Here is a 12,547-nt window from a genome sequence, read left to right on the forward strand (position 1 = left end):
TTTTCTTACTTCCAACCTCATACATCACGTCTTTACCACCCGGCCACCCCTATCACCCTTATCACATCCTCTTCACCCTGTATCACCTTCATCACCATTATCAGATTAATCAGAGCTGTACACGGCTGCGCCGCTGCAGAGCCAGCTCTTCAATCCCATCTGAATTCAAAGAAGTGTATATGACATCACATGAGATCATGTTACAGAGCATTTGATAAAATGAACATAGAGAAGAGCATAAGAAATGTAAGTACTGTAGAGAATGTATGAAAGAAGCAGAATAAAAAAAAGAATGAAGATTTGAAGATTGATCTGAGCTGTATGAGTCAGAGCATTCAAATATTTTTGATAGAATGCATATGATGTCACATTACAGTGTTTTTTACATGGAAAAGTTGGTTTTTCTATAATAAATAGAGTATATTAATGAATGTAGAGAAGAGTATAGTAAATCCTGTTCATGGATTTGATGGGGTGCATGTGATATCATGTGAGGTCACGTTACAGGGCATTTTACTCGGAAAAGTTGGTTTTTCTATAATATATAGAGAGATGATGGAGGAGTTCTTGAAGTAGTTGATTGATATTATGAGAAGCTAGCTGCTACATGGCATTTTATAGGAGCTTGCAATCACTGATCACGTGGATCAGTGGCTGTAGTGAGTGTGTGGGCGGAAGCAGTCGGCCCGCAAGGGAGGCAATCCGATCTGACATGATTGTAATTGATTTACAAAGGTGAGCATTGGGTGGAAACAAGTGTTAGGTGGTTGATTATGTTAAATGTTGGATGAGGAACCGTGCATTGTCTCTGAACTCCGCCGAATTCGATATGAATGCACCTATCATTAGCTGCTTCATGGAGGTATTTGCTAGTAAGTTGTTGTGTTCAATTGATTTTTGTACGTAACTAGTTTTCTACATGAAGATCCACATATAAATAACTAACTTAAAATCCATTGAAAGATTCACATTTCTGAGCCATAATTAATTTCTTCTCTCTTCTTTTTTCAACACCCCCAGCGCACAAAGTTCTCAGAAATTTCAACAACCCAGTGTACTGTTATCCTGTGTTGTGGTAACACGCGCTATTGTGAACAACTGAATGATCCCCTTCTTCTTGAACGGCGTTCTCTATCGTAATTGACGATCTCAGCCTACCAAGCTTCACCACAGCAACACCTTTTGTGGCTGAAAACTTATTTTGTTCGTGGATCCTATCTCTTCGTCAGTTTCCCCTAACATGTCTAATATCCCTTGGCCAATTGCCAAATATCTAGTCCTTCATTACTAGTACTACACATACACATCCTCTGCACCCCATCTTCTGCCCTAGCTATTATTCGACGACGAGCAACATGGTGAATCTAGGAAAATATATCACGCGAATCGACTACGGCAGGACTGAATATGAATGTGCCTACTGTTACAAAACCACAACTTCGCTCACTGCCCTGACCCAACACTGTCGTGATTCCCGGGCCCATTGCTGGTGCAATCGCTGTGAAAGGGTATTCCCTCACAATACGGCACTGGATGATCATTTGAAATATTCTTCTGCACATCACATCTGCGAGAGAGGTGATTGTTATGAAGACTTCCCAATATCTGATGAGTTGGTAGACCATAAAGAGGAGTGCCATAACTGGTGCAAGCCTTGCAATTGGTTTGCAGAGAGTCAATATCAGCTCAGAGAGCATGATATCAACAGGCATTTCATGTGTGGAACATGTGGTATCTTTTTCCCGAATGATAATAATCGGCGAATGGTAAATCCCAAGGCCTCCTCCCACTTCTAAATGCTCTTGCAAACGGTTGCCGTGATTTGGTTATCTTTACATTCCGTTCTACTCTTACTAAAACAAACCATAGCATATGATCACCCACCAAGAGCGCGACAGAGAATGTTACGGATGCACAAGGATGTTTTCAACCTTCTCTGCCATGCTGATCCATCTCGAGGCCGGAAGGTGTTGCACAAGCAGAGACGAGTTGAAGTCCATAGCTGCCGAATGTATAGAGAGCGACGAATATTTCCGAGGTTTTGATGAATATTTCCCGTTCTATTGTTCAAACTGCGACGTCGAGTTTTCCCGCCTCTCTGGACTCTACCAGCATGTTGAAATGCGCCTAGAGTGTCAAAACTTGCTTGAAGACGGTTCTTGTCTTTATGATCTGGAACACCACCTCAACAATGAACTCTCTGACTAGTGTTTTGGCCTTTGCAGTCGCACTGCTTTAGTTGAAGTCTGAACTCTGTAAAATTTTGTAATCAAACGGCCTGTACAGACATTTGCCATGTGACTTTACATGTATTTGTCCTGTGCACTTGTTCTCCATCTTCTTTTGTCTTTGTTCTGGGGATGTGCTTGGTGGTCTTTTGTCTGTTCAGATTATGATGGTTAGATGTTTCTTTCTACTTCATTCTTTCCACTGCATTTTTACCCATGTGTTGGATGTCCTGCAAAAACAGCTCTCTCATTTTCGCTACATTGCGTGTATGGGGAGAGGAGGTTTCAGTAATCTTTGAGTGCTTCTTTATTTCCTTGTGTACGTGGAAGGGGCCCTTTCCTCTTTGTCTATGAGGGCTGCACAAAGTGGAAGAAGCCCATGGAGGGATGTACGGATATATTCCATAAGTCTAGTACTTTCTATGAAGGAACATATCGTGGTTTGTCTTTCTTTTCTTTTCCTTTCTTTTCTTTTCTTTTCTTTTCTTTTTTTTATTATTCAAGTAGAGTAGAGTAGTGTAGTGTGTTACTTTTTTGTGGAGCGAAGCGAAGCAATATGTTAGGTGCTTTAAAAACCTGATTAGAATAGAAGGTGTGATCTTGCAGGCCCCATTCTGTGATATGATTGGTTGAAAAAATGTACACCCCACGTGACCGCCCGTATAGGAAGCCGCAATAGCCTGTATAGATAGTCACCACTCATTAAGCAGGTAATTACAGCTTCAACAAGAGATCTTACTCTCTCTTTTGTAAGATCTTTATGTTCTATAAGATCTCTATTTCAAAACTACTTCTCTGTGCTGCAGAACTATGTTCTATAGCAGATTCTTTCATATTTTCAATCTATTATAGTTTTTCAATCTTCTACAGCTTCTCTGCAGACTGCAGCAATATATCTGTCATCTGCAATCTGTTATGAGAAGTAAAACCTGTTCTGAATATTATCATTCTCTGGCTCTTGAGTAATTTACATCTAATCACTCATTAAATATCTCTTTTATAATGTGCAGAGCTTGCTGTGATTACTATATAAATGTCAGAGCTTGAAAACACTTCAGCAGTACAGCTCAACTCTCTACAGAATTCTCACAATCTGTCTCTAAGACTTTCAGAGAATTGCTGCTAAATATCAGATCAGAGATGATAATATTAAGTTACTTAATATTAAAGAAGTTAAGATTGAATACCTGTACTGTGAAAATATCTCTTTTCAGAGAAAATTGAATCATGTTCAGCATCTCTTGAAAATAGCTATTGAATTTATCAAAGATAATTAGATAGCTTGCAGACTGAGCTGTGAGTCTGTATGAGTGTTATTTTTTTTAAAAAAAATAGTTATTACAGAGTAATCAAATTAATGATTTATAGAGAAGAATGATGATGATGAAAATATTCAATTCTACTATATTGCAGTCTGTCTGTAGAATTGCTGTTTCCTAATGCAGACTAGCTCCGCAATAATTAGCACACCAAGGCTCGTGTGCTACAAAAACATTTTAGTTACTTCACCCCTGGATGATGTCAGCGGTGGTCCGAGCGTAGTCTGTGCCCCGAGTTTGGTTTTTGATAAGCTCGACTTCGCCATCTTTTTGAGAACCTCCATTACCTTACGCCTTTTTGGCAGAACTCAGAGCATAAAATTCATGGTATCTATTCATCTCTGTGTCGACGAGGAAATCAAATTCTCTAATTTTGGTCGTGCTAATTGGTAGGGAAGCATACTTTAATCTCTAATAGGCGGGTTGCTCCTACCAGGACCTCCGGGTTGGAAACATGGCTGCTTGCTATCGGTTTGCGGAGAATCAAGGACCTTTCCCACTGTACTTAAACGGGTGGGCTAAATTGTTTCCATATGTCTACCAAAGGGCTATGGAGGAGGGGAAGGCTTTAGAACCTCCGACCTTTATTCGCAGAGTGCGCCAATTAGTGGAATGGGCTTCGCCTTTCAACAATTCCCCAGGTGAGTGAAAATTTTATTCCTAAGAATGTTGAAAAAGGAGGGGAATGGGAAGACGCGATAGTGTCATCAAACTGATTCTTTGTTTGAACAGTATATTTTGCTTGTGGCTATTTATCAGCATTTGATTTCCAGTTGGCGAATATACCTTCTCATAGGTTTCGGCGAGTTCCCCAAAGTATTCGACTATCAGCTATTCTTTTTGCATTAATTTACCCTCCCTTCTACCTCAGGTTTCTGGAGGATCAGTACTTTTGAATGAGCGATATCCATTTAAATCAAGCTTTCCATTTCCCCACCCTTCTTCCCTTCTCGCGAATGCTCAGAGAATATTCAGTCTGAAATTTGGGCCTGCCCTTCCTCTATACTTTTTGTTATCTGTTCCCTAATCTAAACACTTATTTGACGTCGCTCTCTTATTCATTTTGTTATCTAAGTCAACTATCTTCTCCTACTCTCCCTTACAGATGACATCAAATAAGGGTTCTGGACCAAACCCTACCAATGAGCCGATGGGCCTTAATGCTCCAGAAACAACCCAAGTTACGTCCGGGCTAGAACTATTGCCGGTCGAACTTCAGCGCGCGATCTTGGAACGTGTCAGTATTGAGTTCAGCCGGGGTTGATACATGACATTTTACTAATAGAGATTGGCAGGTTCCAAGACGGGATGTGCTCAATGCGGCCAGGGTCAAAGCCATGTCTTATGCGGCTCGTCTAATTCTTTATACTACGGTTTCCCTCCGGCTAGCTCAACATGAGAGTTTTATCGAGGACATAAACCGGTTTGTTTCCGCGGGCCGGCAGAATATGGCTTTGGTTCAAAACCTTTCAATCCTGAATTGGAAGAAGCGAAGGGCCGTAGGCAGTGGACATCCTTACCGTTTCTACCGCAATGGTGAGTGGAGGCGGCGAAATCTGTTTACTCAGAATTCCAACCACTTCAATGAGACGATGCGAGGTTTGTTTGCCAGCATTTCCAATCTACGAACTGTCCGGTAAGCTATGAACAATCCCACCTGATTATTTCCTTTTTGAGAACTTAATTTGATTTACTCTCATAGCTGGTTTCATTTATTTAAAATGAACTATGAAACTTTTGCCTCCCTTTTTGCGATGCATGTCGACACATTGATGGGAATCGAAACATATGCGCTTACGGGCGACGAAGTCCCAATTCTTCCCGGGAGTCATAGTTTGGATCGATTTCCCAGGTTAAGAATAGCACTATATGCCCCTCAGGCATCTGGTTGGGATAATACCCTGAACCCATCAATGATAACATTGCTTGCCTGTTTAACTCGGCGTCTTAATCATCTCGTGCTTGGGGATGAAGGGCTTGTTATCAGTGTAGATAGAAACACAGCGATCGCTCCAAGTCCGCCCCGTTCACAGGCATCGATATATCATGTTTTGCTCCCACTAGCTAGAATGCCGGCCGTATTTGACAATTTTTCCAAATTGGATATCATTGGCATGGATATCACTTCGCCGCCTAACCAGCTAGCCCCATTGCTCCCTGTTTTTGACTTGTACAACCTGAACAGACTCAGCTTGGTTTCCTGCGTCGGCACAGAAGGTTTTTTGAAAGCATTGTCAAGGCCTGAGCCCCAGATGATGTTTCCATATGTGGCTTCTCGGATGCGGTTGAAGGAGTTTTGTATCCGTTATGAAGGTCCCACACTAGAGCTGAAGGTCGCCTTACAACAGTTTCTAACTTCATTCACTGGCCTAGAGCTGTTATCTGTACTCCTTGACGATGAGCCAGAACGTGAGATGATGGATTACACCGGAATTATTTTGGCGCATGGACCGACTTTAAAGGTCCTTGTTTGGGATATTCGGAAATGTAATCGACACCAGCGTCCCTTCTGTTTAGAAAATCCTGTTAGAGGCAGGCCTGCTTTCCTTGAGCTCTTGAGTGAGACCTGCCCGAATCTCGAAGAACTCGGCGTTGTTCTCAACATGCGACTACTTTACCAACGAGGTCAGGACATCGACAGAATCAGCTCGCATCGTCCTTTTGCAATGGTACGACTACCGCGTCTTAAAACACTTCATTGCCGCGAATTCTTTATCCAGAAGGGTCGCTTATTGTCTACAGCCCGTGTCCTCAACGCAACCAAGGCCATCGCAACATCATTTCTCGACAGGGCATATTACTCCCACAACGGCTCATCACCACTGGAGCTATTGGCAGTTGGTCCGTTAAATTTTCATGATCGTTGGATTCAGAACCATTTTTCTCAGGATTACACCGCAACACCTGGCGCCGGCCCAGTGTTTTATGACATCAGTACATGTCCGGATAACTTAATGGGTCTCGCGCACCGGTTGAACCCGCTGTTGAGAGTGAGGCAGCCCGATCTAAACATTGAATTAGATGATGTTGAAATGATTCGGCAAGATTACAAGCACACCCGTGTCTTTGACTCTTATTGGGTGAGATAGCTGCCTGCACGCTATATCCATTTTGCACAGTGTGCACCATAGTCCCAGGGCACAGCGATGGTTACTTCAACCCCTATATTCTTAGCTACCTAGAATTAGTTCCTCCCTACTTCCGCCCTCCTATTCTTATGGGCTATCCTTTCGCTACCCACCATGATTATTCAAATGTTCAAGGTAGTTTCGGGGATAGACCATCGTGACTTTCCAGACCTCCCTCGCCTTAGTACAACTTTCCTCACACAGCTATCTGTGAATGTCGATTTATAGATTTTTATTTTTATTTTATTTTATTTATTTTTGATGGAGGTGGAAGGTTGATTTTATTTTATTTATTTTTGATGGAGGTGGAAGGTTGGTTGATTGTACACTGATCTAGCCGCGCAGCAATTCTATAGGTGTGTGGGTCACGTGGCCTCATATAGGGCATCCGGCCAACACCCCCCCTGGCCACAAGCACCCAAGCACCTGCTAGCTGGCGTGGATATTACATACAAATCTTGCCTAGTTATTCCATTGATTCTTCCTCTTCAAAGATCCCTTATATCATGTCAATTGATCCCTAACTTCTTGCTTCAATATCCCTCATTCTTGCTCCTTTCCTCCCTGGAATTTCTTCACAACAACATCCTGCTTATATAGCCTAAAACATCTTTCTCATCTCATAAGCTCTGACTCTGACTCTAGCTCTGGCTCTTCTGGCTCTGGCATTGATGTGGCTTCTGACTCTGGTGGACAGTCTTAGTTGATTATCAAAGGATTGGTTGAATATTCATATAGAGTAGGCCTTGAGCATTTGATAGAATGGATTGCTTGATTGTAGTTGAGAATGAAGCTGATTTGATCATGTATGAAGGAGATTGAGATATGTTATATCTTTTGCAAAGGGCTTTTTTTTTATGCCTCTTATTGAGGGCTTTCAATGCCTCACATTTTGAGAGCTTTGTTGATCTTTGAACGCGAATTCTAGTTATTTACTAGCCATTCTGTCAAGTCCTTATCTTGTCCACTGTTGTAGGAGACTCACAGAATCAACCCCTTTTTAAAGCATGTAGTTGATGGCGCGGGAGCGGCCAAGGGCCCATAACCTGATGGAGGTGGAAGGTTGGTTGATTGTACACTAATCTAGCCGCGCAGCATTCTATAGGTGTGTGGGTCATGTGGCCTCATATAGGGCATCCAGCCAACAATTTTATTATTTATTTTATTATTTATTTTATTATTTATTTCATTATTTATTTCATTTCATTTCATTTCATTTTATTTTATTTTACTTTATTTTTTATTTAATTTTTATTTAAAATTTTTTTTGATGATTCATTAGCACAATCCCTTGTAATTCTATGGTTATATGCCGCTAAGTTTGCTTTCGAAGACTATTTTACGGATAAACCATTGTTTTACTTGTGACCCTGTAGCTCCCTGGAGAGCAGGTGTTTCTCTTGGTCTCGCAAAATGCAATTAACCTAGCCCTCTATCTTATTTTTCTTTTCCTCTTATTTATTTGTTCTTTATTTTTTCACTACCACTCGCTGCTCAGAGGTGTTGATTTAGACAGCTAGGGCCACAAGCAGATACATGGAAGAATACACCACAGCCCTTTCCTGCTCATATCTTTCACCATGAATGTTTCCTCTGAAACCGTGGTGTTCCTCTTTCTTTGGACTCCATGGATAGTTACCTGGGATAGTTTTTCTCCAGTTTTAGTCTATTTTTTGTTATACGCATCACTGCTCGGCCATGAATCCACCAGTACTGATCCCAGGTTGTAATTTCGGTTGATAGCTGGAATGAAAGTTTGGGAAAAATGCTGGTGGTGTACTCTGTACTATCGGGTCCGGATCATATCCGTAATTTCGATTAAAGGTCCTATTCGATCATTGTTTTAAAAACTACACCATAAATAGCCCAGCTATATTGCAAGTTGACACGCAAGACGTAGCCTTTCACATAAATAACGTTAGCAGCACAACCTTAAAAATAAGCATAACCAATGGCCCCGCACATAGCCTGGCTGAATCAGCAATCATGTGATCAAGTTCAAAGTTGGGCAACCAAGAGACGAAATTGGCAACCATCGACATCACAGGGAGTACGGCTGTGATCTCGCTATCAACGTATGCGTAGACACTTTTTGAAACCTCGTCGCTGGGCATCCATCCCAAGCCCAATATGGACCCGATCTTGCCGTCTGACTGCGATTAAGGGGAATCAGCCTTGCAGGCCAAGCCATTTGAAAGTCTGGGACAAGCCAGGACTGAGGCGATGGCAGAGTGCCTGCTCTGTGCTTGATGAGCCATCACCGACCATTTATGCCCTGTCAACAGCTCCGGGTCGAGCGGCCATTGCGATTGTTCGAATATCCGGGCCAGCTTGTGTTCAGGTTTGTTCTCCAGTCCAAAAGCACTTCAATCACTTGTTCAGTTTGCTAATGTTGTCGCTCCCGCTATGCGCCTAGATCTATAACGCTCTCTGCCCCAAAAGTCCGCTCCCAGAACCTCGAGTTGCCGCCCTTCGCACCCTCTTCGACCCTTCCGTTCCTCTTTCTGTCAACAGTATCCTTGACAGAGCGGTTGTGCTACATTTCCCGGCCCCAAAAACCGTCACGGGAGAGGATGTCCTTGAATTGCACATCCATGGCGGACCCGCCGTGGTAAAAGCTGTTCTCAATGCAATTCCCCGATGCGCGGAATCTGCTTCTAGTGACAAATTTGCACCATCTTCCATCCGATACGCCGAACCCGGTGAATTCACCCGTCGTGCATTCCTGAACGACCGTCTATCTTTACCTCAAATCGAAGCTCTAGGAAATACTCTTTCTGCGGAAACCGAGCATCAGCGCCGTTTGGCCATTCGAGGAACCAACGATTCTCTTGCCGTTAGATACGAACGTTGGCGTCAGCAGCTACTTTATACCCGTGGAGAAATGGAGGCACTGATCGACTTTTCAGAAGACCAGCATTTCGACGAGTCAACCGAAGAGTTTGTGTCTTCTATTACAGGAGAAACTCGCAATCTGGTTCGACAAATTAACATGCACATTGAAAACGCTTCCAAGGGAGAATTATTGCGGAATGGGATCAAAGTTGCGCTTCTCGGGGCTCCCAACGCTGGTAAGAGCTCGCTATTGAACAGAATTGTTGGGAGAGAAGCGGCTATTGTGAGCAGTGAGGAAGGTACTACAAGGGATATTGTGGATGTCGGTGTCGATCTCGGTGGCTATTTCTGCAAGTTTGGGGATATGGCCGGATTACGATCTGGCCACATAGCCCAGGCTGGCCAGATGCCCATCGGTGCAGTGGAGCAAGAAGGTATTCGAAGAGCCAAGGCACGTGCACTGGAATCGGACGTTGTTATTGTGGTTCTTTCATTAGAGGAAGGTGATAGCGGAAGGGGCGTGAAGTTGGTCCTCGAGCCGGAGGTTATTGACGCCGTTCAAAGCTGCATAGCCCTCGAAAAGCACATGATTGTGGCAGTTAACAAGTTCGACAAATACACTCCAGCCACGAATACGGATGGAACAGCACAAGGGCTTGTCAATAGCTTGGCTGGGGAGATCACATCCCTGGTGCCCCACATTGTCCAAGATCAGATCTTCCTAATTTCTTGTAGGGAGGCCGAGAACGAGCAATCCGAAACGGCCGATCCCGGCAATATCCAAACCCTACTTAAGGAACTAATTCGCACATTTAAAAGGATGTCGACACCATCTGAATTGGAAAATGGAAATGACAAATTTGATAAATTATATTGGGAAGACTCATTGGGAGTCACGCATCGTCAAAGTTCTAATTTACAAAAATGTGTCCAGCACTTAAACGACTTTCTATCCCAAACATGCCAAACTCCTGATAATGCTGGAAACGCTGAACAAATTGAGCTGAACATCGACATCGTAACAGCGGCAGAACATCTTAGGTTCGCGGCCGATTGTCTGGCGAAAATTACCGGTCGTGGCGAGAGCGGGGACGTGGAGGATGTCTTAGGCGTCGTATTCGAAAAGTAATTTCCCCCTGGCAATTGAGCCTCTCACTTCCCTTAATGGCGGTAACCGTGATACTGACAATGTACCTGCCCACAGGTTCTGTGTCGGCAAATGAGTGTAGATTTTAGTTCCGTCGAACAAATCTAAGAACAGCAAATAGCCCGTAATCGAAACTCCGTCGTGGCGTCGTAAAGCAAGGCACTCTCACTTGCTGTCCTGCCCTGCGCTTCCGCTCCCTTCTTAATACCCTCTCGTCGCAGATTCGAAATGAGTCACGCCGTCCTCTCCCTTCCTTCTCCCCATTTGGCTATGAATCGTCGCTATCTCCATCGTTGACATCATTGTAACCTCCCCGTCCTTGCAAATATAATGACATACTCGTTGAGGGTACAGTTCGCTCGTTGGGACAGTTATAGCCACCACGTCCCATCGGTGCTTGCATTCGGATAGAGCGATGGCTGCGCGCAAGGTTGCGCGTGTTTTGCTTCAGATCTACGGGTCGGTTGCTTTGGGGCTGAGATTGAGCTATTCGATTCCGTCGTGGATTCGCCGAGCTAGTTTTAAATTATACTTGTTGCTTCAGTTGTAACCTCCGCGGCCCATGTGGTGGATTTCTGTAGTTATGATTCTGTCTTTCTTTTGGCGTTTGTCCTGATAGATGTGATAAAAATATCGATAAAGGGGTCTCGAGGTGAAATCAGACAAAAAAAGTATTATAAAGTAGGACGCAAAGTTTAAAAGGAAGATATGAACTATTATATATCTTGGTGAACGAAAGAATTCGAAAATGAAATTAAAAATGGGCTTATATGTGAAGAAAGAAAACGAAGTTAGCAGGCAGAAAGGAAGAAATCATCGCAATATATATAGCCCCATTTCATTTATTCAAGATTCCTGCCTAGCCACACATAAACGCCAAATGAGAGATACAGATCGATACAACGGATACCTGGGTCTTGAGGTATCCATTTCATTTACTCGTTATGACTAATATGTAATAATCCTAGTCAGTAGGCATCCGAGAGGATATAAAAATAAAATGTGTGATACAACGAAAACAGCCACAAAACGAGTCCAGAAACAGCCGAACAAAAAACTATAAAAAAACAAAGGTTGTAAACGAAACTGATTGGAAATTTCGAAATCACCTAAGTTAAAAGGGTTTCCCAACAACAAACGAACAAGCCGCATCCCCCCATCCATGCAACACCAAGTCATGGAACACCGTTTCCCTCAGCAGGTACGGTGCACTGCGCACAAGAGAGACAATACAAAAACGTGTATTATGCGGGCCGGAATCGATGGGTTAGGAAATATTCTGGCCTGCATGCAAGCCACGATTCAGACCCTCTTTTGGGGCTTATGTGCTCCACTGGAGCGCCCCAATTTTCCTGCCTGCTGAAAGCACTGTTCTTTTCCTGTTCATTGATGAGGCTAAGGACGCTAGTCTAGGATTATGAGGATCCTGGTAGGGTAGGGGAGCGTCGGAAAAACGACGAAGCTAAGCCTTAGAGGCCGAGTCACGTCGGCAATTCCAGGCGGTTGGGTTGGCACCTGGTCAGTGAATAATTCACGATGGGGCATGGATGATTTGGGGGAGTGGCCTTGATGATGTACCTGTCCGCTTGGCCCAGGCACCAAAGTCTAAAAGTATAAAATACAACTTTTCTACCCTGCGCTAGCTCTGGTCATGCTATTGATCTGAATGAATGTTTTTACCTTTCCTTTCAAGGATTGATAAAACTTTCCCTTTCAACGGCATGTTGGATTAAAGTTCCTAACGAAGAGATGTAACTTCAGTTCCCCTTACATAGAGGTATAGAAACAATCTGGTTTCAAACTAGAAAAGAGACAAAGAGCAGCATCCTCGGCTGGCTTTGATATCACGTGGATATAGTTTTCAGCCTCAAGTCACGGGCTGAGCCTAAA

At 43.3% G+C, this 12,547-nt stretch overlaps 4 protein-coding genes across 4 annotated transcripts; all 4 read left to right on the forward strand.

Annotated features, from left to right (window-relative positions):
* The first annotated feature begins 694 nt into the window (after window positions 1–694).
* Window positions 695–2,725, forward strand: BDBG_07686 (C2H2 finger domain-containing protein). The gene is made up of 4 exons (XM_002621801.2): window positions 695–872; window positions 964–1,203; window positions 1,278–1,766; window positions 1,870–2,725. The coding sequence occupies exons 3-4, from the start codon at window positions 1,356–1,358 to the stop codon at window positions 2,206–2,208; spliced, it is 750 nt and encodes a 249-aa protein (XP_002621847.1). The 5' UTR covers window positions 695–872; window positions 964–1,203; window positions 1,278–1,355; the 3' UTR covers window positions 2,209–2,725.
* Window positions 2,726–4,001: 1,276 nt separating this feature from the next.
* Window positions 4,002–4,196, forward strand: BDBG_17656 (uncharacterized protein; the record flags this gene model as incomplete). Its single annotated transcript, XM_031725327.1, has 1 exon — window positions 4,002–4,196. The coding sequence occupies one exon, from the start codon at window positions 4,002–4,004 to the stop codon at window positions 4,194–4,196; it is 195 nt and encodes a 64-aa protein (XP_031580316.1).
* Window positions 4,197–4,652: 456 nt separating this feature from the next.
* BDBG_17657 (uncharacterized protein) lies at window positions 4,653–6,636 on the forward strand (the record flags this gene model as incomplete). The annotated part of the gene is made up of 3 exons (XM_031725328.1): window positions 4,653–4,784; window positions 4,843–5,183; window positions 5,250–6,636. The coding sequence occupies 3 exons, from the start codon at window positions 4,653–4,655 to the stop codon at window positions 6,634–6,636; spliced, it is 1,860 nt and encodes a 619-aa protein (XP_031580317.1).
* A 1,447-nt stretch (window positions 6,637–8,083) lies between these two features.
* On the forward strand, window positions 8,084–12,233 carry BDBG_07688 (tRNA modification GTPase). Its single transcript, XM_031723198.1, has 3 exons — window positions 8,084–9,016; window positions 9,092–10,635; window positions 10,715–12,233. The coding sequence occupies exons 1-3, from the start codon at window positions 8,753–8,755 to the stop codon at window positions 10,731–10,733; spliced, it is 1,827 nt and encodes a 608-aa protein (XP_031580318.1). The 5' UTR covers window positions 8,084–8,752; the 3' UTR covers window positions 10,734–12,233.
* Window positions 12,234–12,547: the final 314 nt, after the last annotated feature.

The sequence above is a fragment of the Blastomyces gilchristii genome (assembly GCF_000003855.2).
Source record: "Blastomyces gilchristii SLH14081 genomic scaffold supercont1.20, whole genome shotgun sequence".
NCBI lineage: Eukaryota > Fungi > Ascomycota > Eurotiomycetes > Onygenales > Ajellomycetaceae > Blastomyces > Blastomyces gilchristii.

Excerpts from the sequence above, each read along its gene's own strand:
- BDBG_07688 (XM_031723198.1), top strand. The coding sequence starts at position 8,753 with ATGCGTAGACACTTTTTGAAACCTCGTCGCTGGGCATCCATCCCAAGC. Across the intron at positions 9,017-9,091 it reads CCGGGCCAGCTTGTGTTCAG|ATCTATAACGCTCTCTGCCC; the intron begins GTTTGTTCTCCA and ends CTATGCGCCTAG.
- BDBG_07686 (XM_002621801.2), top strand. The coding sequence starts at position 1,356 with ATGGTGAATCTAGGAAAATATATCACGCGAATCGACTACGGCAGGACT. Across the intron at positions 1,767-1,869 it reads ATGATAATAATCGGCGAATG|CATATGATCACCCACCAAGA; the intron begins GTAAATCCCAAG and ends AACAAACCATAG.